The sequence below is a fragment of the Manacus vitellinus genome, unplaced genomic scaffold, assembly GCF_001715985.3.
Source record: "Manacus vitellinus isolate BGI_N305 unplaced genomic scaffold, ASM171598v3 scaffold_23_pilon, whole genome shotgun sequence".
Classification (NCBI taxonomy): Eukaryota; Metazoa; Chordata; class Aves; order Passeriformes; family Pipridae; genus Manacus; species Manacus vitellinus.
The window spans coordinates 4,969,228-4,993,401 of record NW_021939718.1 but is presented as its reverse complement, the minus strand read 5'-3'; the positions used below and the strand labels follow the sequence as shown (position 1 = coordinate 4,993,401).

The following is a 24,174-nucleotide window of genomic DNA, read 5'->3' as shown; positions in this document are numbered from 1 at the left end:
TGGGAAGCAGTGAATTAGTTGCTTGGTTTGCTTTGCGTGTATTTGCAGCTTTTCCTTTACCTATTAAATTGCCTTTATCTCAACTGATGAGTTTTCTCACTCTTACCGTTCTGGTTCTCTCCCTCAAACCCACCATGGGGTCAGTGAGTGAGCAGTTGTGTGGAGCTGAGCTGTTAAAACACAACAGAACTACATAAATTCACCAAGCTATGCTACTTATCATCTTTAACTAGCATAATTCCGGGGTTTTTTAAATTTATTCCCTTGGGGAACACATAAAAACTGTACCTGTGTTGAACATTTCCAGCATGGATGGCTTCCGGTGGAACTCTCCAAGGACAACTTACTCTTCCTCCAGGGAGTCGTTTGAAATCAAACTGGCAGCAGATTTTTGGGTCCGGACCACACGTATGAGGAACATCATAGCTATAGAAAGGCATCATATGACAAAGAATATCTGTACTGGATCCCAAATCTGGAATTAAATACACAGAGTACACCTTTAAAATAAACCTTATCAGATTTGCCAAAACTAAATTAATTCCATGATCTTAATCTGCACTAAAAACAGCAGATCAAGACAATTTCTATTTTGAATATCTATATCTTAAGTCTACCTCTGTATGTACCTTATATATAGAGATGAAAAAACCACAGATTCAACCAAGACTGGGATATTATAATGATTTTCAGAATTTTGGAGGTAACCAAGCATATCTTTCATACTTTGAGTGAATCAAAACAACAACTGAAAAATAAAACCCAACAAAACAAAACCAAAGAAAAAATCAAACCAAAAGTCAATCACCTCATTAGCACAACATTTGAATTAGTTGAAATGTTCCTTCTCGTACACTTTATTTCCACATAGAAGGAAATAAAGGAGTAGGAGGAAGGAAAAAAAATGAAAGCAGAGAAAGAATTTTCCACCCCTTATATTTTTTTTTATGCATACTTGCAAGGCACATGAGAGAATGAAAATAAGAGAAAGTAAAAGCACAAATGAAAATGAAGAAAAAAAATTGGAGGAACAATAGCAATAACACAGGTTTTTAACACCTTTCCTACCTCGCAGCTATTCTCATTCCCTTTCTGTTATTCAAAAAAAGGGGGAGAAAACAAAAAGGAAAAGAGGAAAAAGTTAAGCTAGATGAAAAACTTTGGATTTTTTTTTAATCAGAACAGCAAGTTGAAAATTTTAAAGTTTAGACTTACTCCTCTAAGCCTGTTCTGTAAAAATTTCCATAGTATTTTTTCAAATTCTCGTTGCATTTTACCTGGGTAAATTAACAAAATAAACTGACATAAAGGAAAAACATATACCCCAGTTCTGTCTCCAAAAAAACTCTAGTGTCTTTTGTGTCGCAAAATGTTTTTTAACTGAATAATGAACTCTCTGTATAAGCATATTGGAAAATCCTGTGCGTTTCAGAAGGTAAGCCATGGTTGGTGAATGCCCAAAAGGATCAACTGCCCAGCCAGACTTTGGTTTTACTCCTGTTGACAAAAGAAAAAAGCAAAAAGAAGAGAAAGTTTTACTTTTGACTCAAAGAAAGCTATACCAATAATTCAAATCAGACTACTAAAGATAATATTTCCAAGAAGATATACAGTTAACTATTCAGTCTCCTGCACAACACCCCCAGCAATTAACAAGATAGAACTAAACAGATAAACAATTAAACAAACAAGTAAACAAATCAAATATCTTATAAGCAAGACATTCTAACTAAATAAAAATATTCAGGATTAGTACCCCTTGTTGCTACACTATTTCAATTGTGCACTGAACATCTTTACTTGGAATCATAATGAAACACATCTCCCTTTTCAGTTTAAGTAGCTTACAGATGTTAAAATTGAAAAAGAAAGCTGAAGGAAAATGAACAGATGTAGATGGATTGACACTGTAGCTTGTTGAAATTTAACTGCTATTTAAATAACATTAATCTTTTTTGGTTTCAGAACTAACTCTTGTTTTGATTTATTAGTTTGGTGATCAATAGAATCACATTAATGAATACTCTCTTTTCTCTGAACTTCATATAGTAAATAAAGAACCTACATCTAACTCTTAGTTCTTCAGCATAGTTCCACTGGCACTTTTTACCATCTTTCCAAAAGAAAACAAAACAGTAAGGAATGCAATACCCTTTTATTAGGTCTTTCCTCCCCCATCCAATTATGTCAAGCTGTGTTTATGGAAATTGCAATCTAAGAAAAACGGTGGAACAGCTTTCCAAAATAATTTCAGTTAATTGCATGAAATAATGTTATTATTAAAATCACTGTACAAATATTTTCTATATATAAAGGCTTATTTCTACTTATGGAACTAAACAAAAAATCCATCCCAAAGCCAGCAAAACAGTTCAGCCAGTGTAACTGCAGTCAGTAATTCCTCAAAGTTGCAACAGCAGCATTTTTATTTTTCAATTATAAACAATTCTAACATTACAATCAGTTTAGGGTTTATAACTACTACTACTACCACTGCTACATCTAAATTTCATATTTACTTTTTTTGAAAGCTTTACATAAGAGAACCTAATGAATAAGAAAGCCTGCAGAACAGATCCAAACACATGAAAGAAATGTAAATTTTTCATTCATTTTAAGACCTTTGTCATGATTTTCAAAACACTGATATGGCAACTGGAAACTGCTAGTGATACCAGAAATGGTATCTAAAACTCGGCATGCTATAGGTGTTAATATTTTGTTATGCCAATATTCCACGCATGTCTTACATTGATCAAGACAAAATGTTATGACATAAAATTGTTCGAATTCCCTTTGCCCAGGAACTTCTATCTGCAATCACAAATTGCAAATACTGGACTCCTGCAAGTGGTCTGATTTATTCTTTCAGAAAAGCAAAGTAAAGAGAGCCTCCTAAACAACTCAAAAGAAAAAAAAAACAAAACAAAACAAAAAAAAAAAACCAAACCAGACTTCTTGTATTAAAATAGTTAAATTTTAGATCAATATACATACCAAGGTTCTTTTCTAGCCACTGATGTCCTTCTATTAGTTGGTCAATTATAGCAAAATAATGAGCAGAGGCTTCATCAGACATGACCCATCCTCCTGTTACTATTTCAAACTGTCCATCTTTTATTAACCTGAAAAATATGTAAATTTTGTTCACAATCTTCCATATGAAAACACATTCTTAAAAATCAATTTCTGTATACCCAGCAGGTATTTACCAGTGAGGTAATGCCAAAATCTAAATTACTTGTGCAACTTCCATAATTGGACTACATTTCTTTAATCAAATTGGGAATAACGAATAGTTGAACAGTGACATTTTAATGCCTCTGTGCAATGAAAACCAGCTCTACTGCATGTGCCATATTAGATACCTTTTTTTAAAATCAGGAAGAACACTGTTTCCTGTACAGATTACAAAAATAAAAATGTATGTGCCATGGTACTGAAGGCCAGTTGAGCAAGACGCCCAGACATTGCACATTTCAAGCACTACTACTATCTCCCCATCTTTGATCTAACATTTATTTTAGAGTTTTAGAAAGCTGACAGATCTTAGAAGTTTATTGTCTCTATAAAGGCTTCACATCATCGCACTCATTAAAATGCCTTCTTGAAACAGATCACAGGATAATCCAGTCTCTCTATTGTCAGTGAACATAACGACCACATTTCCAACATCAGGTTGTCCTTACAGTTTCAGCATTTACATTGTACACCAGCATATAAATCTTCAATGAACTCAAGAAAGAAATACAGTGAACTTATCAAAACTTAGTCAAATCATAGATAATACCCATAAGACTAATGAAAAAGATGGCAAAAAAATAATCTCCAGGGCACTTCTCTGAGTTAGAGCAGCTTAATCAATACCTGACTCCTCTGAAGAGAGGACATAGTTACCTAGTGACTATCATTTACTGTTTATTGTGTTACAAGAGACCTTTTTAATGTCAAAAAACAACAGCTGTGCTATAATACTCTTGCATTGTACATAAATTTTTAATGACTAGTTTTCTACGTAATTCCCCAGATTTCCAGCATTACCTAACCTTTACAGCTGTGAAGATCTAACAGACTTACTATATACTGCAACACATGCATGTTGAAGCAGGGCATGAGAAGGAGGGCATCACAAAGAGAAGCCAAGAACTGTTAGTTCCTATCTTAAAGCAAAGTCAAAAAAAAAACAAAAAAACAATCACCACTTCCTGAAAACTCTAAACTAGATCCTTACTTCAAGTTTATCCAAGAAGCCTGCTTTCTTGTCTCACTATCTAGGCAAATCTTTTACTTCTACATTACCTTTTGACTTGTGATTTTAAAAATAACTAAGAAGAGTTTAGAATACATACTACTTTACCATTAAAGCAGCTGAATATTTATAAAAAACTCCACATACTTCAAAACAAACAAAAAACCCCTCATTTCATAATTATTAACATAATTGCTATAATTGAAGGAAAAAAATACATAAATAGCTATTATGAAAGATTATATTTATTCCACGGCCAATACTTTAATGTGACTGCAAATAAAGTTTGTAATCACAATTTCATTACAACTTGAATGATATCTTCATGGCTGTACATGGAAACAAACAACTCAGTAATTTGTCTTCAATTTTCTGAACAGATTTCTATTTTGTAAGTGGAAAAAACCCAAACCAAGTCCAAAAAGTCAGAACTGAAGCAGACATCTGTTCTAGCAATTCTGCATCACAGTAAGTTGAAATCTCAAGTTTACAGTGTAGTCAAAATACATAAATCTCGGAGCATGATACATGGAAGATAAGATATAGTTCAGCGTTCAAACCTTTTAACAGCATCCTTTTTTTGGCTATCTATTCCGTCCCACCATTTTGAAAAGTAGGAAATCTCGGACCATATAAACTTCCTTCGATTGTCTTCTTGCAGTTTTATAACCATGTTATTTAAAATATGCTGTGTCTGATCTCTAAAGTAATCATCAAAAGTCTTCAGCCAACCTAAGAAAAAGAAAAAATGAAATTGAAGTTGCTTTCAACAGCCTTAGAGAACTGCCTTCTTTCCGCTCCCCACAAAAACTTACGTGAAGGTTTTTCTTAGAAAACTGAACTTTATGTGCTGTGAACAGCTTTAAGCGCTAAACTTCTCAGGAGTTTGATTTTACAAAGTTTAGATGTTTTATTTCTTAAATTTATAAATGTATACTGGATTATTAGGCTTTCTACTTTGTAAAATAGAAAGTTTGATCAACGGAATACATGGAATACATGGGCACCAGCAATCGCGAATTTTCTTTTTTTTTTTATTTTTAATTTAAGGAAAAATTAAGTAATTGAAAAGGAAAAAGTACATATCAGCAAACTGATCTTCCTTGAGAAGTTCCATTAGGTTTCCTCATCTCTCAGATCAAGAGGACTGTAGCATCTACTGACAGATTATCTTCCCAGTCCACGCCCTATTCCCAAAACACATAGAGATACTGAGAAATAAGCCAGGAATAAAATTCTAATTTCTGTAATTCAGTATGTCAAGAAAAACTTGTGAGCCGCCCATTTCCTACATTTGGTGGGTCAGACAACAGTCCGTGTTCCAAACGTGTTAAAAAAACTAAGAAGTCATCTGAAAAGTATATCCAGATATCTGGATAGCATATCCATCCAGCATGCCTGGTCAGCAGAAAACAACCCTGGAACTCCATGGTATATTAACAGCATCAAACCTTTATGCCTAATTTTTCTTTTATCTTAACACTGCAGATAACTTCATAGAGCTATACAGATTTACACCAGAGAAATGGGGACTATCTTAAATAGTAAAAAATTGTTTAATGTGAGTGCTAGTAAGGCAAAGTTACTGATGTTACAAATAATTAATGAAGTGTCAAAAAGTATTATTTAGTCCTGAGAGGTGCCCATACACTTTCACATGGGTGGAGAGGCAAGAGAAAAATCTACTTTAGTCACTTTCAATAACATTTAAGTGCTGCTTTATACTAGGTCTGTAACCCAACACTGAGCAATAAAATACTCTGATCTGGTACACATATGTTACAAAGCTCACAAATCTCAATTCTTAAATTATTTAATGAGAAGTCATTACCAAAATCATCACTGCTAACAGAGCAATAGATGCTAGAGGTGTCTTTCAACCCCTTGGGTCATAGCTGAACATCATCTTTCAAATCCAGCTGTGCTGGTTGACAATTTCACTGTCCCTGAGCAGAGTTCTCCTCTCTGGATTTTAGCTGCCTAATCCACTTCAGGCAGTCACAAGAAACTGCTGTTGAACCATGTGACAGCTGACATAAGGGCTTTGCCAGTACAGCAGGTTGTATGTTCGGTCCTTAATCTGCTCCAGAAAGAAATGCCACCTATTTGATGCCCCTAGTCTCACACAACAACTGGTTTGAGATTAACCTGCGCTGCTTGAGTCCCCCCCAGATCAGACATTCTACTGAGGTGCTCAAATCTTCCTCAACTGCCAGCAACTAAAAGACAATTATGCCACCACTGATCGAGAGTGTGAAGGGGACTCATTCTACAAAAGTCTGAAGGGAACCCATTCTCAATGCTTATTTCCCAGTTATGGGTAAACACACTAGCTGCTGAAGGGAGAAGCATAGACCCCAACTTTCTAGGCCGTGGTTAAATTCAAATGGAAGCAGTTAACCCAGATTGAGCAGAATTTAGTGTTTCAGAGCATCAGCACGTTCAGTCATCCCCCCCCCCCCCAAAAAAAAAACATGGAACCTAGACCCACCACCTTCCCTACTATGGATTCTGTTTCTTAGATTCATAGAATGGCTTGGATTGGAAAGGACCACCTAGTTCCTACCTACCCCCCTCCAATAAGCAGGGATGCCACCCACTAGATAAGATTGTTTCAAGGCAGTTTCTTTGCCTTTGAGCTGCATATTCTCACTAGCATAATTGGTTACATGAGAAGTTAAAGTAACCTCAGATGAGAAAACATAAAATGTAATGAGAATTTAAAGCCTCTGCAGCTAATATCTTTACTGATCCCATTTCTTGGTAAATATCTTTTACATACATTGTTACACTACAGGTTCATGATGCCTTAAGCTCTTTTTTTCCAGAATGCATTTCCTTTGCACGATGCTTTTTTAATTCTCTGGGAAAGGAATAACGTAACCATTAGCTATACAAGAGATTTCAGACGTTTGTTACAGATAATTTTTCCCTCTTTCAAGTGTAGTTTCATACTCTAGGCAATTGCACAGAAATGTCCTTACCAAAAGTAGTATCAAGTCAGGAGATTTCTATGATAACATTCTTTGCAAAAACAAACAATAACCAATCTCACATGATCACCTTTGGTGAAGAAACATTTACATTTACCAGGATTATCTCTCAGTTTAAGTCTATTAGGTATCAACTGAGAAGCCTAAACATACTGAGAGATATTTAGATTGTATGTATGAGGAGATGCAGACTTCTCGCTTTTAGTTGCTGCTAGTGAAAGCACAGACAGAATTTTATAGTAAAGGCATGAAGAATTTACATATTAAGAAGGAAGACTTAGGAACAAAAACCAGACAACAGTAAGGAAGTCAGCTCTTAAAGGTGACTGACAACAGCATTAAGACTTCAGGCAAGCCCTTGTGAACAACATACGCCAGAAAAAAGCTGCATCAGAAAGATGGGAGACAGCACTCATAACTTCAAAGAATTCTTCAAACCCTATTATTGAAGGGACAGTCATGAGGAGGACTTCTCTCAGATGAAAGAATAAGTATCTTACTATAGATTTAACTCATTACTCCCTCCAAGACAGATGTATGAATGCTTGTAAAAATACAACTCTTAAGCTATGTTCACTATGGCCTGTGTTTGGAAGAGGGTCAGAGCAATGCTGGAAAGAAACACAGATTAAGCTTCCTTAGACGGAGCTCTCAGGCGCACCAAGAGGCATCAGTCATAAGTAAAAATTAAGAAATAGACAGACACATTACTTATCTACTTCCTAGGTAAAGAGGAAATTCCTACAGAAAATTCCATGACTGATAACACAAAAAGTTAAAGTGGAAAAGGTGTTGGTGAGGCTACCTCTGGTTATGAAGGAGTATTTATGCTTTATCTGTCTCAGAAATTTAATAATCTTGGTGACCCACAAACTTTTATAAAGTGGGTGGGAGGGTGAGTGGTTTTGGTTGACTTTTTTTTCAGTGGGATTTTTTGGTTGGTATTTTTGGTGCTGTGACTGTTGTTTACTTGGGATTTCTTATTTTTTGGTTGGTTTGTTCTGTGAGGGTGTTTGTTTGGGGTTTTTTACTGGTTTGCTTGGGGACTTTGAGGTGGGGGGGTTTTGTTGGGTTTTTTTTTTGTTTGGTTAGGCTTTCTAAACACAGACAACCCAAACCTGATAGAGAGGAATGGCATAGAGAGGGTCTCTGGACCTGAAGAAAACCCTCTGACCTTCCAAAAGATACTATAATATTTCAGGAATCATAGCAAATATATAGTGAAGCTCAAGGCATTTCTCACTGAGTGAGCTTAGTAACTTTCATCCTATTTTGGAGTCTAATAAGAGATGTGTCCATGTTCTCAGCAATTCCTCTATTTTGAGAACTGTTTCCATAGAAGTAACACAGAGCTGTTCAGTCTCCCAGTTTCAAAAGACACAAAGCTAAAAATCTGGAGACTCTGATGAAGTCTCCTCCAGCACAACCTGATATTAAGAGCCTTTGCTATTGGCCAGCTGAGCTAACAACAGCCTCCAGATCGTACGCCCTGCTTGGCACACGGTGAGGAGGACTGTAATTTGTAGTGACAGATGGCAGTATCTACCAAAATAATCACAGAATCATTTGGGTTGGAAAACACCTTCAAGAAAATCAAGTCCAATCATTAAACCACCACTGTGTTCACCACTAAACCATGTCCCTCAGTGACATATCCACACGCTTTTATGAACACTTCCAGGGGTTGCAATTCCACCACTTCTCTGGGCAACCTGTTCCAATGTTAACAACCCTTTCAGTGAAGAATTTTTTCCTACTATCTAATCTAAACCTGCCCTGGCACAACTCGAGGCCATCTACTCCTGTAAATCACTTGTTACCTGGAAGAAGAGACTGCTCCCCACCTGGCTACACTACACCCTCTTCTCAGGTAGTTGTAGTAAGTGATCATAAGGAGTAAACAAGTTGTAGTAAGGTCCCCCTGGGCCTCCTTTTCTCCAGGCTAAACACCCCCAGTTCCCTCAGCTGCTGCTCATCAGACTTGTGCTCCAGACCCTTACTCAGCTCTGTTGCCCTTCTCTGGACTCGCTCCAGCACCTCAAAGTGAGGGGCCCAAAAGTGATCACAGGATTAGAGTTGTGGTCTCACCAGCACCCCATACAGGGGGACGGTCCCTGCGCTGGTCGTGCTGGCCACACTATTACTGATCCAAGCCAGGATGCCCTTGGCATCCTTGCCTTCTTGGCCACCTGGGCACACTCCTGGCTCATGTTCAGCCACTGTCAAACAGCAGACCCAGGTCCTTTTCCCCGAGCAGCTTTTCAGCCACTCTTCCCTCAGCCTATATCACTGCAGGGGGTTGTCAGGACCCAACAGAAAGACCCAGAACTTCACCTTGTTGAACCTCAATACAACTGGCCTTGGTCCATCAATCCAGCCTGTCCAGCAATAATCTTGATGTGAGAAGATGTTCAGTAAACTCAAATTTCTCAGATTCCTCAGAATCAACATTCAGTGGGTCACTTTTGGGAAACAGAACTGGTGCTACAGGATGAACCAAATACTGCTAAGGCACCCTGTGCTAAATCTTGTCATATGCAAAAGGTGTTGGCTCTGAAAACCTACCACAGCTGATTGTAGGAGGCATGACTCAAAGCTAGACATGAAGTAGAAAGCAAAAGGCTAGAGGTCAGAAAGCCAACAGTTAGCTCCAAAGAGTCCTTCCATAATGGCAATAGAAACTGGTAAATTCCATATGGGTAGTGAGACACATCAGTGCCTCAGACACATCAGGCACCATAGAAGAAACCAGCCCAATGTTTGGAAGACAGTTACTGAAGGTGTATAAATCTAATAAAAATTAAATAATTTTTAAAACAATTTAAATTACTAGAATCTGTAGAAAAAGTGTCAGTAGAAATAAAACATAAAAAATAAAAAAAATCAGTACCAGGACACTGAGCCCCTACTGAATCTCATGACTTGCATAGACACTGGTAAAGTTTTCTGTTTTCCTCAGGACATTCCCATGCAGCTCCCAAGCCTCACGCTCTTGAAAAATTGCCTCAGCCTACACTGTGCACCGAGTCTTTGTTCAATTTAGTCAAGTTATTCTAGAAGGACAGATGTAACACCAGACCAGGCAACTGGTCTCTAGCAGGATGCCAACAGCCTGTTGTTAGGATATGATCGTACTAACTTCAGCAGAAATGACACAGGTAAACTCCAAAGCCCTTTCTAAGGAGAACCAAGAGAATGAGAAGTTCTGTATAGTCCTTTGGGATAGCTTTGGATTTATTAAGTGTCTGTACAGAGTTTCTTCTTTCTAGGAAAGTTTTTAGAACTACAACAAGAGAGAAAATAGACACAGGTTTCAAGACATTTCTACAGATAGGCTGTTCAAAGTTAATACTGTGATTATTTTCTTTTTACTATATCCATACTTCATTAATTTAGCTGTCATAACTGGACAATACTGTATTGAAGGGGTTAATAGTGGGTCTATTAGCTCCCAGGATGAAGATATTGACTGGGCAAACTTTCGGGTGTATCCTTGATGGTAAGAAAGTCAGTATGCAGCCCTAATGAAGAAACAAAGACAGACTGTAAAGTCAGTAGGCCTAGGATGTGGGAACTGCAATAAGCCCTTGAGCTTTGCCAAATGTATCACGAATAGATCCTAGCCAATGAAAATGCTGTTGCTTGCTTACTTAAAATAAGGTTACTGCTTGATGCTAGCAAGGAGTATAAAAAAGCAGATGAGAAAATAAAGTGGAACTTTAGACATGTTTTCTGTACATAACTAACCCCTTGTGTCTTTATCGGCCATCACGACTCTACACCGACATGTGGTGACCCCGACGTGATACTGCATTACTGACCATCGGGCGAAGGATGGTGGTGACGGAGCTTGGCGTAGCTGAGAGCAGTGGGGAGACTGCCTGGGTCCAGACCTGAGAACTACTGACACCTGGAAAATGTGAGCCATCAAGAACAAAGACTGTGATAATGGGGAATCAGATTCTAAAGAGGAAAAGTTGGTGCTGTCCACTTGGAAGCACTTCCTAAAGTGTAAAGGTGTAACTGTTGAAGATTATGACTTGCAACATTTGCTGCTATGGTGTCCAAAGCAAGGCTTTGAAGCTAACACATGAGTTGCTTTTAGAGTTAAGACCTGGGAGAAGGTGGAGAATACACTCTGGAAAGAGGTCTATAGGGGTACTAAGAATGCTAAGGAAGTAGAAGGTTTGCCTGCCACCTGGCATATATTGGTTGAGACTTTAAAAGACTGGCTTAATGAACAAGTTTCAGAAGGTATTCAGTTGCCTGAAACAGAGCCTTTGTCAGATACAGAAGGACATGCAGGGGAGGAGGGAACTTCAGTTGCTGCAGCATCGCCGCTTGCTACCTCCCCCTCTGATGATGAATTGGGTGCTTTAGCAGATAAAAAAGAAACAGTGTGATGTCTGGATCCACATACCAAAAAATCTACCAAGGGTCCGGCTACAAGAACCCCGAAAGGCTCAAAAGTTTGCTATCCTGCACCCCATGAGCTAGTTAAAACTCCTTGTAAATACAAGTCCCCTACTGCGATAGTCCCTTACCGTTATAAGATACCCATGGAACTTGTAGAAGGATTTAAAGCAAAGCAAAAGATTGCATCCTCTGTTCCTCTGCTAGAGGAGAACAAGGAGGAGGACGAGGACACTGATGAAAACAATGAGGATGATATACCTAATAAGGGCTTGTATCATTCGGCGTCAGCCCCCCCCCAATAGAAGATGCAGACATGGAGGAAGCTGAAAATGCCTCTGTGCGTAATCGAGCCTTACAACCTGTAGATGGGGGGCCCCAGTGCCAAAAGACACGAACACTGACTGATCCATGGACTTTGCCACCAGTAACTGTTACAGCAATGGGAGACGGTGCACGTACAAGCTGCAGAAAGGGGGGAATGGGAGTTGTTAGACAAGATCGGGCACCCCTCACAAGCTGTGAATGATGCTGCCTTTGCTCCAGGAATAGAGCCAGGAGTAGAAGCTTATCCTGTGTTAAAAGCTGTTCCTAACTCTGGCAAGCAAGATGAACATTATGTATCTGCTTGGAAGGTTATTCAGGATTTGCAAATGTATGTAACAAAATATGGTGTAAATTGTCCTGAAGTTATGAGTGTGATTCGTGCAATTAATGTTGATTTGCTAGCTCCTTATGATATTGACCATCTAGCTCAAGTTTTATTTGAACCTGTACAACACCAAGTGTTTAAAACTAACTGGCAGAAACAAGCAGAAAGAATATCTATGGGGAATATGAGACTTCCTTGCAGGGGATCCGAGACTGGGTGTAGGAGTGGAAGCTTTAATGGGAAAAAATTGTTTTAGCAATCCTGACTTACAAGCCCAGTGCGATCCTGTCGTGTTACAACAATGTCAGCAGAAGGGAATGTTAGCTCTGACTAAAACTATGGAACTTGCTTCCCCTCGTCCTAGATATACAACAGTGAAATAGGGACTGAGGGAACCTTTTTTACAGTTTGTTGAACATATTGCAGTTTCATTAGAAAAGCAGGTAGATGATGAAATTCTGCATCAGGCTCTCCTAAAGCAGTTAGTAAAAGATAATGCGAACCAAGATTGTTAGAAAATTATAGATGCATTGCCAGGAGACCCATCTGTGGCTGATATGGTATCTGCATGTTCCAAAGTGGGTACTATAGATCACAAAATGACTGCCCTCACTGCAATACTGCATCTTACCCCTCGATACTATAATTGTGATAAAGGACACCTTAAGGCTAACTGCCCTGATAAAAGCAAAGGGGAAAAGTCAAAGGTCTTACCTAATCCTCCTGGAATTCATTGTAATCGTTGTGCGAGGGCAGCTGCCAGGAGGTGCACTCAGACACAAGAACCTTCACTGCAGCAGCACAACCCGTATGCAGCACCCCTGATTTTCCCCTCCAAATTTCAGTGCTCATTCTCTTTGAAAATGCTAGATATGTGCAGATAAAAGCCACTTACATTCAAACTACCATGTCTTTACTCAGATCCACTTCAAACAACAAATTACATTGTTAGAGAGATACAAAGCAGTAAAATCTAATATCACTGAAGTTGTGGCTTTCTACAATAACAACCATCAGCTTCTCATGTTCAGTGTACATGTATCAGAACTATACTGTAGCAGTATAATTCACTGCTTTGTGGTAAATTTTACAGCAATTTCAAAATAAAGGAACATTTCTCCATTTTAATTATTACAGTTAACATCCACTTGGGCAGAAGAAGTGAAATTAGGTAGGCATACCTAGTTTTCTGTTTAAATCTAGACTTTATGTTATCCCACTGGAGGTTGGGGGTGTGTGCAAAACAGTAAAGGCAGTGTTACAGTCAAAAACTTCAGATTTACTATTGTCACATCTTCCAAAAGCATACTTCTTTAGCACAGGCTAAGGGTTACATATCTGTGACAGTCCAAAAGTCAAAATAAGAACAGCAAATAATGCAGCAATGAATAAATTGAATGGGTTACCAGAAGAATGAACACAGAAAATTCATATTACATTCCAATTTCAACATTGAAGTTCTACTCTGGTTAATAAATAAGTAGATGTACAATTTATATCATAACAGATATAAATTTGAAGTCAATGGTACCTAAATTATACATCTGATTAGATGTATAGACTTAAATGTAACATATTAACTAATATACTTCATAAAACCCCAAATCTTGACAGAAATGGCAACGTATTTCCTAATTCAAAAGCCTCTAAGTAGTCAAATCAACACAATTAAAATATTACCTGGGTCGTTATGGGAGTGAGGCACAACAAAAACTTGAAGTGGTTCATTGTCCCATTCATTTTCATTGTATGTGATATCAAATCCTTGTTTCCAAACGCCACCATCTGGATTATCAAAAGGAAGAATGTCGTAGACATCCAGCATCTAAAAAAAAAAAATCACAGCATATAAAACATGAATTCAGAAAAACAGTTCTGCTACTAAAAACCAAAGCCATTTTCAATGAAAATGGACAAGCTTGTTCATTACAGAGGGAGAGATAACGTGCCAAATGCATAGAAAACTGACAAATGAGAGCAACTTTCAAGTCACACAAGGACACCCAAGACACAGCTGGCAGGAAGGGGAGCATTTGGCAGGCTCTATTCTGAGGAAACTGAAATTGATTAGACAAACAGTAGGATTAAGAGCCTTAAGACACAAAAATTATGGCATCTTACAATGGCGTTGGGCAGGAAGGTATGAAGAGGACTATACATAAAAGCACAGCACACTAAACAGGAATGCAGAAAATGAAGAAAACAAGCAATAAGCAAGTAGTAAGAAGGAATAACAGCATAAGAGAGATCGAGGCAAAAGTCAAGTTCACAAAAGGGAACTGAAAGAAACTACCAAGAAAAAACATTCATAATGATACCCAACTGCTGTAACAAAGCTCCTTGTATGTTTACTCTTGCCCAGTACAATAATTGTACAGGAGAGGACAAATGAGAATGTTACAGGTAAATAAAACAACTCTAGAATTACTTTAGCAAGTTCTTATGAAATTTTGGGAACACCACACAGCTCCAAAGAGAGTCTACTAATATGAGTTTTCTGGCTGGTTTTGGTTGTTTGGGTTTTTTTATGCTCTGGTCTGCTTTTAAGAAAGAAGACAAGATATAAGCAAGAACTGTCATTGGACAAGCCTTTTCCTGACATTCTAGTTTAAAAACTAAATTTTAATTAGTTCTAACTCTATGTTAGAATACAATTAGTCACCTGACAAACTTTTTGGAACAAACAATTTCTCTCCACAAAAAAAGCCTGTATGAGTCATTTACTACTTTAACATCACAAGAGTTAAAACTTTTCAGAGGCAAGCTGGTTTCTGTCCTGCTAGGAAACTTTAAAAAACTACACACATCTGAAACAAACATCTGACTAAAGAAGTTAAGGCCTTGTGATGGATTTCGGCCCCCACCCAGCTGCTCTCTCACTCTTCCTCATCAACAGAACAGGGGGAGAAATAAGATTAAAATATGATGTGTGAAGATAAAAACAGAGAGATCACTTACCAATTACCATCACAGAAAAAACAGACCTGACTTGGGGAACGGTAAATTAATTTATTGATAATTCAAATAGAATTGGATAGTGAGAGGTTAGTCCCTCCTGTTTCCCCTCAGTCATTCCTTCCTTTTCACATTTTTTGCCTGCTCCAGCATGGGGTCCCTTCCACAAGCTACAGTACTTCAGGAACTCCTCCTGTATGGGTCCTCTATGGGCTCCAGTTCTTCATGGAAATATCTACCTGCTCTGGCATGGAGTCCTCCACAGATTTCAAGGAAATACTTACTCCACTGTGGTCTCCCCCACCTGCTCCAGGGACTAGAATACCTTCTCTGCTTCCTTCATCAAAGACCTTGTTCAACAGGGTTGTTTCTCTCCCTTGTTTAACCTTATGCTACACTGACACACAACATTTTCCGCTTTCTTAAAACATGCTGTCCTAGAAGCAGCACCACCCTTTGCTGATGGAGGGTTTGGCTGTATCCAGCGCTGGGTCTGTTTTGGAGCTGCCTAGAACAGCTGTGCCTGGCACAGGACAGCACTGGCCTCTCCTCATACACACCACCCCTGGAGCCCCTCACTGCCAACACCTGGACATCTGCACCCAGTACATTCCACCATCACATCCATGAAACACTTAAGAAAAGTCTATAAAATATACATTCATCACATACTTTTCACAAACTCCACTTATATTTACAAAAAACATTTCTAACACTAAAATCAAAATGACATAAGAACACTGAAAAAGTGGAAATTTTTACACATACACATATACAAGATAAAACTCCACTCCTTGTTCTTTTACCTCACACCAACAACAAAAGATCTTTGGACAACAATAATCAATGGAAAAAACAGGTGTAATACTTGCATATCCGGGCATTTTGTACTGTCAGCCTGAAGGGCCCAAATAAGGGTTATGTTGAAAGTAACCCAATGGAAAATTTTCTAAATGCGCTATTTTAGGCTAATTTATATTTTATATAAATAATATATATCACATAATAGATTATATATATAATATATATATATAGTTACATATACAATATATATAATTATATGCTATTATTATATATTTTTTCAATATGGTATTTTCTAAAATCTCAGTTTGAGGAGGAAGCATATCTTTTCTCTGCAATGCAATGTTCTGAAAAAAATGTAAGTGCATATTCTGTAAATTTGCCAGTTAACAATGAATGACGTCGTTATAGGTTATAAATTTCATAGGGGAATTTTTCTTCCCCTGCTCCACTCTAAGAAAAATTGGAGTGAGTGTGGGGAAGGGAGTCAATTAGCTTTACAAAAGATCTGGTTGAATTCCTAGCTAATGGTCCATCAGAGAGGCTGGGGAGAGGAGGAAGGCAGATTGGGGAGTTCGCTCTTGGGGACGGAGAGGGGGATCTGCGTGCGGGCATTTGGAGAGAAGGCCCGGAAGTTTTTTCTTTCTGGCTTTTCGTCCTGGTGAGGTCAGACCACCAGACTCGGTCGGCTCGCACACTGCCTCGTGACTCCAGCCGGGACCTACTGGGCTTTCATCAGAGAGGTCTGTGCTTGCTGGGAGAGAAGGGAAGAGCCTTGGAACACCGTCATCTGGAAAAACACAACAACTGCAGGCCCTACACCTTCAGTGATCCAACAGCACCCCTGCAGGCCACGATCAGGACTGCGCTAAAGGACAGAGAAGTATTCATTCAGACCTTTTTTTTTTTTAGGACTACTGTCTAGTTTTTTTGTGTTCTGTTACTGTTTTTGCCAACATACATATAGTTTTTAATAAAGGGTTGTTATTTCTTCTGTTTTTTCCACACTTCCTCGATTAAAGCCCCTTAATTTTGAATTTACAATTGCTGAGAGAGAGGAGTTTGGTCTATCTCATAACTCATCCTCTTTAGCAAACATTCCAGTCTCCTCAGACTGAGACAGGCGTTAAGACTGATAAACTCTTTGGACATTTCAACCATGAAAACGTATTTGTTTAAAAAGCAGTAATTGATGGAATTCCATACATTCCTGGTTTTTTCTCATGGATAGAGCCTGAATTTAACAAGGAACTTTCTGCAGTCTGCAAGATACCAATTTTTACAGCCCATAACATAGATTATTTTCCCCTAAAATCTACAACCTTACAGTTATCTCAAACCATGCTTATATGACTATGAGCTCAAGAGATGGAAACTGCAATTCAGAAAATAGGTCTTGGAATCTTAATCAACAAGTTGTCTGAAATAACTGCTTCAATGACCTGACTTGACCCACCATCTAGAGGTTTTTGCTGCCTGCCAAGGGCCTGGCTCCTGTATATTGTAGTGGAACTGTTGAAGTTTGTCCAACTCAGTGACTACTAGCCCTTGTTATTCTTTCATGTGGGTACCAGTGATACTGCCAGAGGCAAGCCAGACTGCATCAAAAGTGACTGCAGAGTTCTGTGGGTAGTAATCAAGGCCCAGGTGGTGTCCTCTGCTATCCCACCAGTGAGGGGTAGGGGTGTGAGAGGAGGATACTGATAGTATAGATCAATAATTGGCCTCAGAGCTGCTGTTTGAAACAGATTTGAGGATTCCATGACCATGGGACCCTATTTGCAGACCTGTGTCTGCTTAGGAGAGATGAGATCCAACTCACTAAGTGCACAGAGGTACCTTTGCCAGAAGGATGGTTGACCTATTAAAGACACCTTCTGGCTAAGAATAAAGGGGGACAGAGTAAGATACCAGCAGTCCTGCAGAGCAGCAATGCTCAGGAACAATGTGACACGAAAGGATTTTAAAAATGTATAATAATTTAAGAAATCAACAAAACAGGGTTTAAACAGGGTCACGTCTAACATCTGTAGGTGAGCAAGTAAGTGCCTACAAGGCACAATTACAGAGAAATCCCCAAAAGCCTTTCTGGTAAATCAGCATGCTGGGATGGCTCACTGAAGTACACTCAAGGGAATAAACATGGTGCGTGAAAGAGTGCTGTGTGCAGCTGCAAGCCTATGATCTTATGATAATGGTGACATGGTGGGATGACTCTAATGACTGTAAAGCTGCAATGGAGGGACACAAGATTTTGAGGAAAGATAGGCCAGAAAGACAAGGAGGGAGCATTGGCTTTTATGTGAGAGAACAGCTGGTGTGCATGGAGCTCTGCCTGTGGGTTTGAAGCTGGAAAGGGATAAAACCACGTTTGCTAGAGATAAGGCTGCACACAGCACTCCAAAGTTTGAGCGTCAGTCTGCTAGCAAGGTCCTTCAGTCTGCCATCTAATTGGAGTGGAGGATGGAGATCCATGTGACACCCATGTGTCCATCCAAAGACACAAGAAGTACCTAAGAATGATCACATAGCAACTAGGGCTTCCCCCCCAAAAAAGCTGGAAGGAACAACAGCCCAACTGAAATGCATCTACACCAATGCATACAATATGGGAAACAAACTGGAGAAGCTGGAAGCCATTGCGCAGCAGGAAAACTATGACACAGCTGCTGTCACAGAAACATGGTGGGATGACTCACCCAATGGGAGTGTTGCAACAGATGGCTATTACCTCTTAAGAAGGGATAGGCAAGGAAGGAGAGGCAGTGGGGTAGACCTGTATGTGAGTGAGTGTTTTGACTGTCTAGAGCTTTATGAGGATGACAACACCATTGAGTGTTTACGGGCAAGAATCAGTGGGAAGGCCAAGAAGACATACCTACCATGGTGACAGTCTGTTATAGACTACACAGGCAGGATGAAGAGGCAGATAAAATATTCTCCAAGTAGAAGTCTCACAACTGCTAGTCACTGTTCTCATGGGGGACTCATGGAGTTACCAGATGTGTGCTAGAAACACAACACAATGGAGACAAATCAATTTAGGAGGTTCCTGGAGCGAGTGGAAGATAACTTTCTGGCACAGCTGGTAAGAGAGCCAGCTAGGGGATGGACCCACTGGACTTGCTGTTTGTGAACAGGTGTTGTGGTGGTCAGAAGCCATCTTGGCCTCAGTGATCAACCAAGGAGAGTTTTCAACTACTGGAGAAGCAAGGAGCAGGACCAGCAGAACTGCTGCCACCATGGGCTTCTGGAGGGGTGGCTTTGACCTGTGTAGAAGCCTGGTTGACAGAATCCCTTGGGAGGCAGTCCTGAAGGGCGAAAGGGTCCAGGAAGGCTGGACATTATTCACAAAGGAAATCCTAAAGGAGCAGGAGCAGTCTGTTCACATGTGCCAGAAAACGAGCCATCACGGAGGACAAGCCTGGCTGAACAAGCTTGCTGAACTCAGGGCTAGAACACAGGAAAAAAAGAGAATTTATCAGCTTTGAAAGAAGAGGAAAGTCACTCCAGAGGACTACAAGGATGTTGTGAGGTTATGCAGAGAAGGAACAAGGCCAACTAGAAGGAACAAAGGCCAACTAAATTTGAAGGAACAAAGGCCAACTAGAACTTAATCTGGCTACTGCAGTGAAAGACAAAAAAATGTTTCTATAGATACATTAGCAACAACAGGAGGGCTAAGGAGACTCTCTATCCTTTATTGGATGTGGTGTGAAATGTAGTGACAAAGGACGAGGAAAAGGCTAAGGTACTAAATGTTTTCTTTGCCTCAGTCTTGAACAGTAAGACCACCTGCTCTTCCGGTACCTAGTGCCCTAAGCTGGAAGACAGAGATAGGGTGCAGAATCAAGGCCCCATAACCTCAGAGCAAATGGTCAGTTACCTGCTACATCACTTAGACACGCAAAAGTTAGGTGGGGACTAGGAAAGCGCTACAGAGAAATTTGGACAGGTTGGATCTATGGGATTAGGTCAATTGTACGGGGTTCAACAGGGACAAGTGCCAGGTCCTGCCCTTGGATTACAACAACCCCCTGCAGTGCTACAGGATGGGGGGAAATGGGCTGGAGAACTGTCTAGAAGAAAAGGACCTGGGGATCAGCACGCAGCAGTGTGCCCACAGGGGAAGAAGGAAAGTGGTATCCTGGCCTGTATCAGAAACTGTGTGGCCAGCAAGTAAGTGATTGTCCTCTGTACTGGGCACTGTACTGAGGCACCTCAAATCCTGAGTCCAGTTCTGGTTCCCTCACTACAAGAAGGACATTGACATGTTGGAGTGTATTCAGAGAAGGGCAATGAACTTCAGGAGATCAGAGTCTGAACACTCTGCTTGGCAAAGTCCCACAGGATAAGGTCCTGGGAAGGAAAAGGGTCCCAAGAAAACTGGTTAATATTCAAGGATAACCACTTTCAAGCTGAAGACAACTCCATACCAGGAAGTCAGGCAAAAATGCCAGGAGGCCTCCATGGATGAAAAAGGAGCTCCTGGCAAAATGTGAACACAAAAAGGAAGCCTACAGAGGGTGAAAGCAGAGACAGATGGGAGCGTGGTGGATTGACCCTGGCTGGATGTCAGGTGCTTACCAAAGCCACTCTATCACTTCCCTCTGTCATTGGACACGGAAGAAAAAAATGTAACAAAAGGTATGTGAGTTAAGAGCAGGGAGAGATCACTCACTGATTACCATCACAGGCAAAGTAGACTTGACTTAGGGAAATTAGTTGAACTTATTACTAATCAAAATCAGAGTCAGATTATGAGAATTAAAACAAGTCTTAAAAACACCTTCCTGGAGTACTGTGTCCACTTCCAAGTTTACCAGTACAAGTGACATGGACACACCGGAAAGAGACCTGCAAAGGGTTACTAAAATGATGAAGGAACTGAAGCAGCTCTCACAGGAGGAAAGACAGAGAGATGAAACAGTTTAACTTAGAGAAGGTTTGGGAGGATCTTATCAATGTGTAGCAATACCGGAAGAGACAGTGCACAGCAGGTGGAGCCAGGTTCTTTCCAGTGATGCCCAGTGACAGGACCAGAGGCAATGGGCACACACTGAAACACAGAAGGTTCCTCCTGAAAGGCTACAGGTGACCCTGCTTGAGCTGAGAGTTGGACCAGATGACCTCCAGACGTCCCTCCTAACCTCAAAAAAATCAGTCAGTTTGTGATTAGAATGTTAACCAGAAGCAGTAACAAAAAAAGCCTAGGAAAAAAAAATAAAATACTTCCACTGTAATAAACTAAAGCCAGATCAGGCAGAAATCACTACTTATGCCAAGACATCCAAAAGACAGAAGTCATTTTTGTCTTTCATAGAACACCATCATCAGTCAGAATTGTGCAAAGGATAAATTGCAAACTACATCATCACTGGAACAAGTTACATGACTGCAAGTAAAGAATAAGTTCCAAATTCCTAGTCAGTAAAAGCAAAAAAGGTTAAAGAAAGTATTTCACAGACATATTTTAGTTTCATGTCTAAGTATAAAATACTGATATAGAAAGAAAGGATTTTGTTAAAACAGTACACAGATAGAAACTGAAAAAGAATGCTGCCTGTCTTCATTATGGTTCCTTCAGAAGACAGTCATGTTGTTACAAGCTTTTCATTAAAACATCTGAAAATTTATCGGTTGTCTTTTTTTCCCCTATATGGGCCTAATCTTTTCCTACGCTGAGGGACTCAAGCTGCTGAAGTAATGCAAATCTTGTGAAAAAATCACAACATTTCCCCAGTGAATACTAAACTATTGCACAGAAGAAATAAATGCATAGTTTGTGCCTCTTCAGATTACCTTTTTAAAGAGTGACTCATGTCTCATTTTTAAAAGAAGTAACGTTGCTAAGCCCAATGTTAGATGCTTCAGAAGTTGAGAAGGACAAGGCAGGAGACACCTCACTGTATTATTTAAAAGGCCTTCCAGCTCGGCACAATGGCTATCGAGAATTCCATCTTCTCTGAGCACAAGTGCCAAATATTTCTTGAACTACTGAACTAAAAAAATCATCGGGTTGTATCCATATTTAATCGAGTGTTTTTCATTTTGTTGGTTTTATTACCTGTCTCCATTATTCATCCTTTGGAAAAAAAGTGCCCACTAATCTTGCATTTGAATTGAATTATAGCATTCTCAAGTCAGCATTGTTTTCAGTTTCCAGCTCTATGACAATTTCCTACCTACTTACAAACATCACAAGTAGCAAGTATACAGTTTCTTGATTTATAACTCCTCCATGAAAAAGAATTTTTTGGTTGTCTCATCCAAGCATCTTTTGGTCTCATGTTTTATGAAAATACATCTCTTTGAGAAGCAAATCCCAGTAATATTTCTCACTGAAATATCAAAGTTTTTTAATCCCTATTAGAATGTCTTCTCACATTGTTTCCCCCTTGTGAGGACTATAATGAATTTCCACAACTTATTCAGTGAAGACTCTTTTGCCTTCATTCTCTAATGTTGTTTTTTATCCAAACACTATGTCTCACCTATATTAGCACTTACTACTTTTTTATCTCTCATACATCCTTTTAAGAGACAAACATGGGAAAAGTAATGTCCAAGTCTGTGGGTTTAAGTTAACATTTACGAATGTTAACTTAACACTTACAAGCTGTTTTAGAATTCAAAATATATTTTTTTGTTAAAATGCTCCAAATAATTATCCAAAGTGTCTCAGATAAATTAACTGAGCTTACAGAATCCATCAGGGATGGCAAAGTATTAAACAGTAAAACTGTATTCAAATACAGTAATAATATAGTAATTTAGATCAGCTTGTTAATATGGTGTAATAGGAATTCTGCTAAAGTCAAGGTCTTGGATTCCATAACTGAAATGTGGGTCACACTCACAGGATGAGAAACTGTACATAGAAGCAATATTTAAGTTACTTAGTGATGACAGTGGATAACCTGCTGAGTACAAGGTACTAATGTAATGACACAAAGAACATTAGAGCTCTTTTTTCCTGTGCAAGGAAGAAAGTGTGAGTATGGAAACAATATGTTTTCTTCTTGATTACATGCAAATAACCTTAAAAGTAGAGAAAATTATCCAAAAGCAGTTTAGCTACTACAGCTTCCCATTAGCTAGATAGTAGGCATATTAGCTGATAGTAAGTGTATGTTCTGACATTCTGCAAAACATGAGAACAGTTTAAGAAAAGATCTTTTTGCTTTCCGTTCATAACAGGTTAATATGCCTAAGAATTTAAGACAACAGATTTTTACCTTAAAATTCATGATTCTTACTTACTAGAACTTATTTTTAATGCATATTAAAAAAGCACATCATTTAATATGGTAATAGACTGCATGATGAATAACCTGTTAACAATGCACTAACTTGAACACACATAATTGTAAGTCCACATGCTTCACTTCCCTGCACAGAAGTCTGAATGTATATTAGAAACATGATCAGATATTCAGATATTGCCTTTAAAAAGCCTATTTTCTCTGTAGAAGATATATTAAGGTGGTGTCTATCCTTGAAAACTTTAAAGGCATTAAGCATGATACATCAGAGGTTACAACTGGTCTAATAGCTGTACTTATTCTTCTGAAGTCCACAGTCTTTCTCCTGTAATAGAAATACTTTAAATTCTAAAATAAGAAAGCTGGACTTCAAAATTTAATCTTTGCTTTAGAGTACTATGAATATTTATAGTACTCCCACAAGGCTCACAAAAACAGTACAGATCACAAACTTCACAGAGTATTCTCAGTGCTCCTGAATCACTCCATTAAAAGTGAATATATAAGAGTCCATGAACTCACAAGCATCACCAGAAAGAAAAATAAATTCAACTTGAAGTGTCTGACTTTAAAAAATTCAACCTCCCCAGTTCATTGCCAACCAGTCAACATGGTAAATGTTCCTTCTTTCTGACCAAAGTGCCTACACAAACCAGAGACACACAGGAAGGCTGAAATACAGAAATGACATTCAAAAGGGAACACAGGACCCAAGATTTTCTCGAAATTATTAATTCTTGAACATTCTTTACCTCCTCATCAAGACTCTACTTATATATTCCTAAAAAGTAAATTCTATTTAAATCAAGACTATCCACTATTTCTAGTTTATTTTTCATCAGTTTT

General features: G+C 38.9%; 1 protein-coding gene across 1 annotated transcript in view; it reads right to left on the bottom strand.

Moving 5' to 3' along the window:
- MAN2A1 (mannosidase alpha class 2A member 1) overlaps nt 1-24,174 on the bottom strand; it is a 111,608-nt gene that overhangs the window by 73,476 nt on the left and 13,958 nt on the right. The window contains exons 3-7 of the mRNA XM_029959928.1: nt 13,988-14,132; nt 4,810-4,981; nt 2,998-3,125; nt 1,324-1,497; nt 289-475 (exon numbers count right to left, since the gene is read on the bottom strand). Coding sequence (XP_029815788.1) covers nt 289-475; nt 1,324-1,497; nt 2,998-3,125; nt 4,810-4,981; nt 13,988-14,132 — 806 coding nt within the window. The remainder of the gene's footprint in view (nt 1-288; nt 476-1,323; nt 1,498-2,997; nt 3,126-4,809; nt 4,982-13,987; nt 14,133-24,174) is intronic.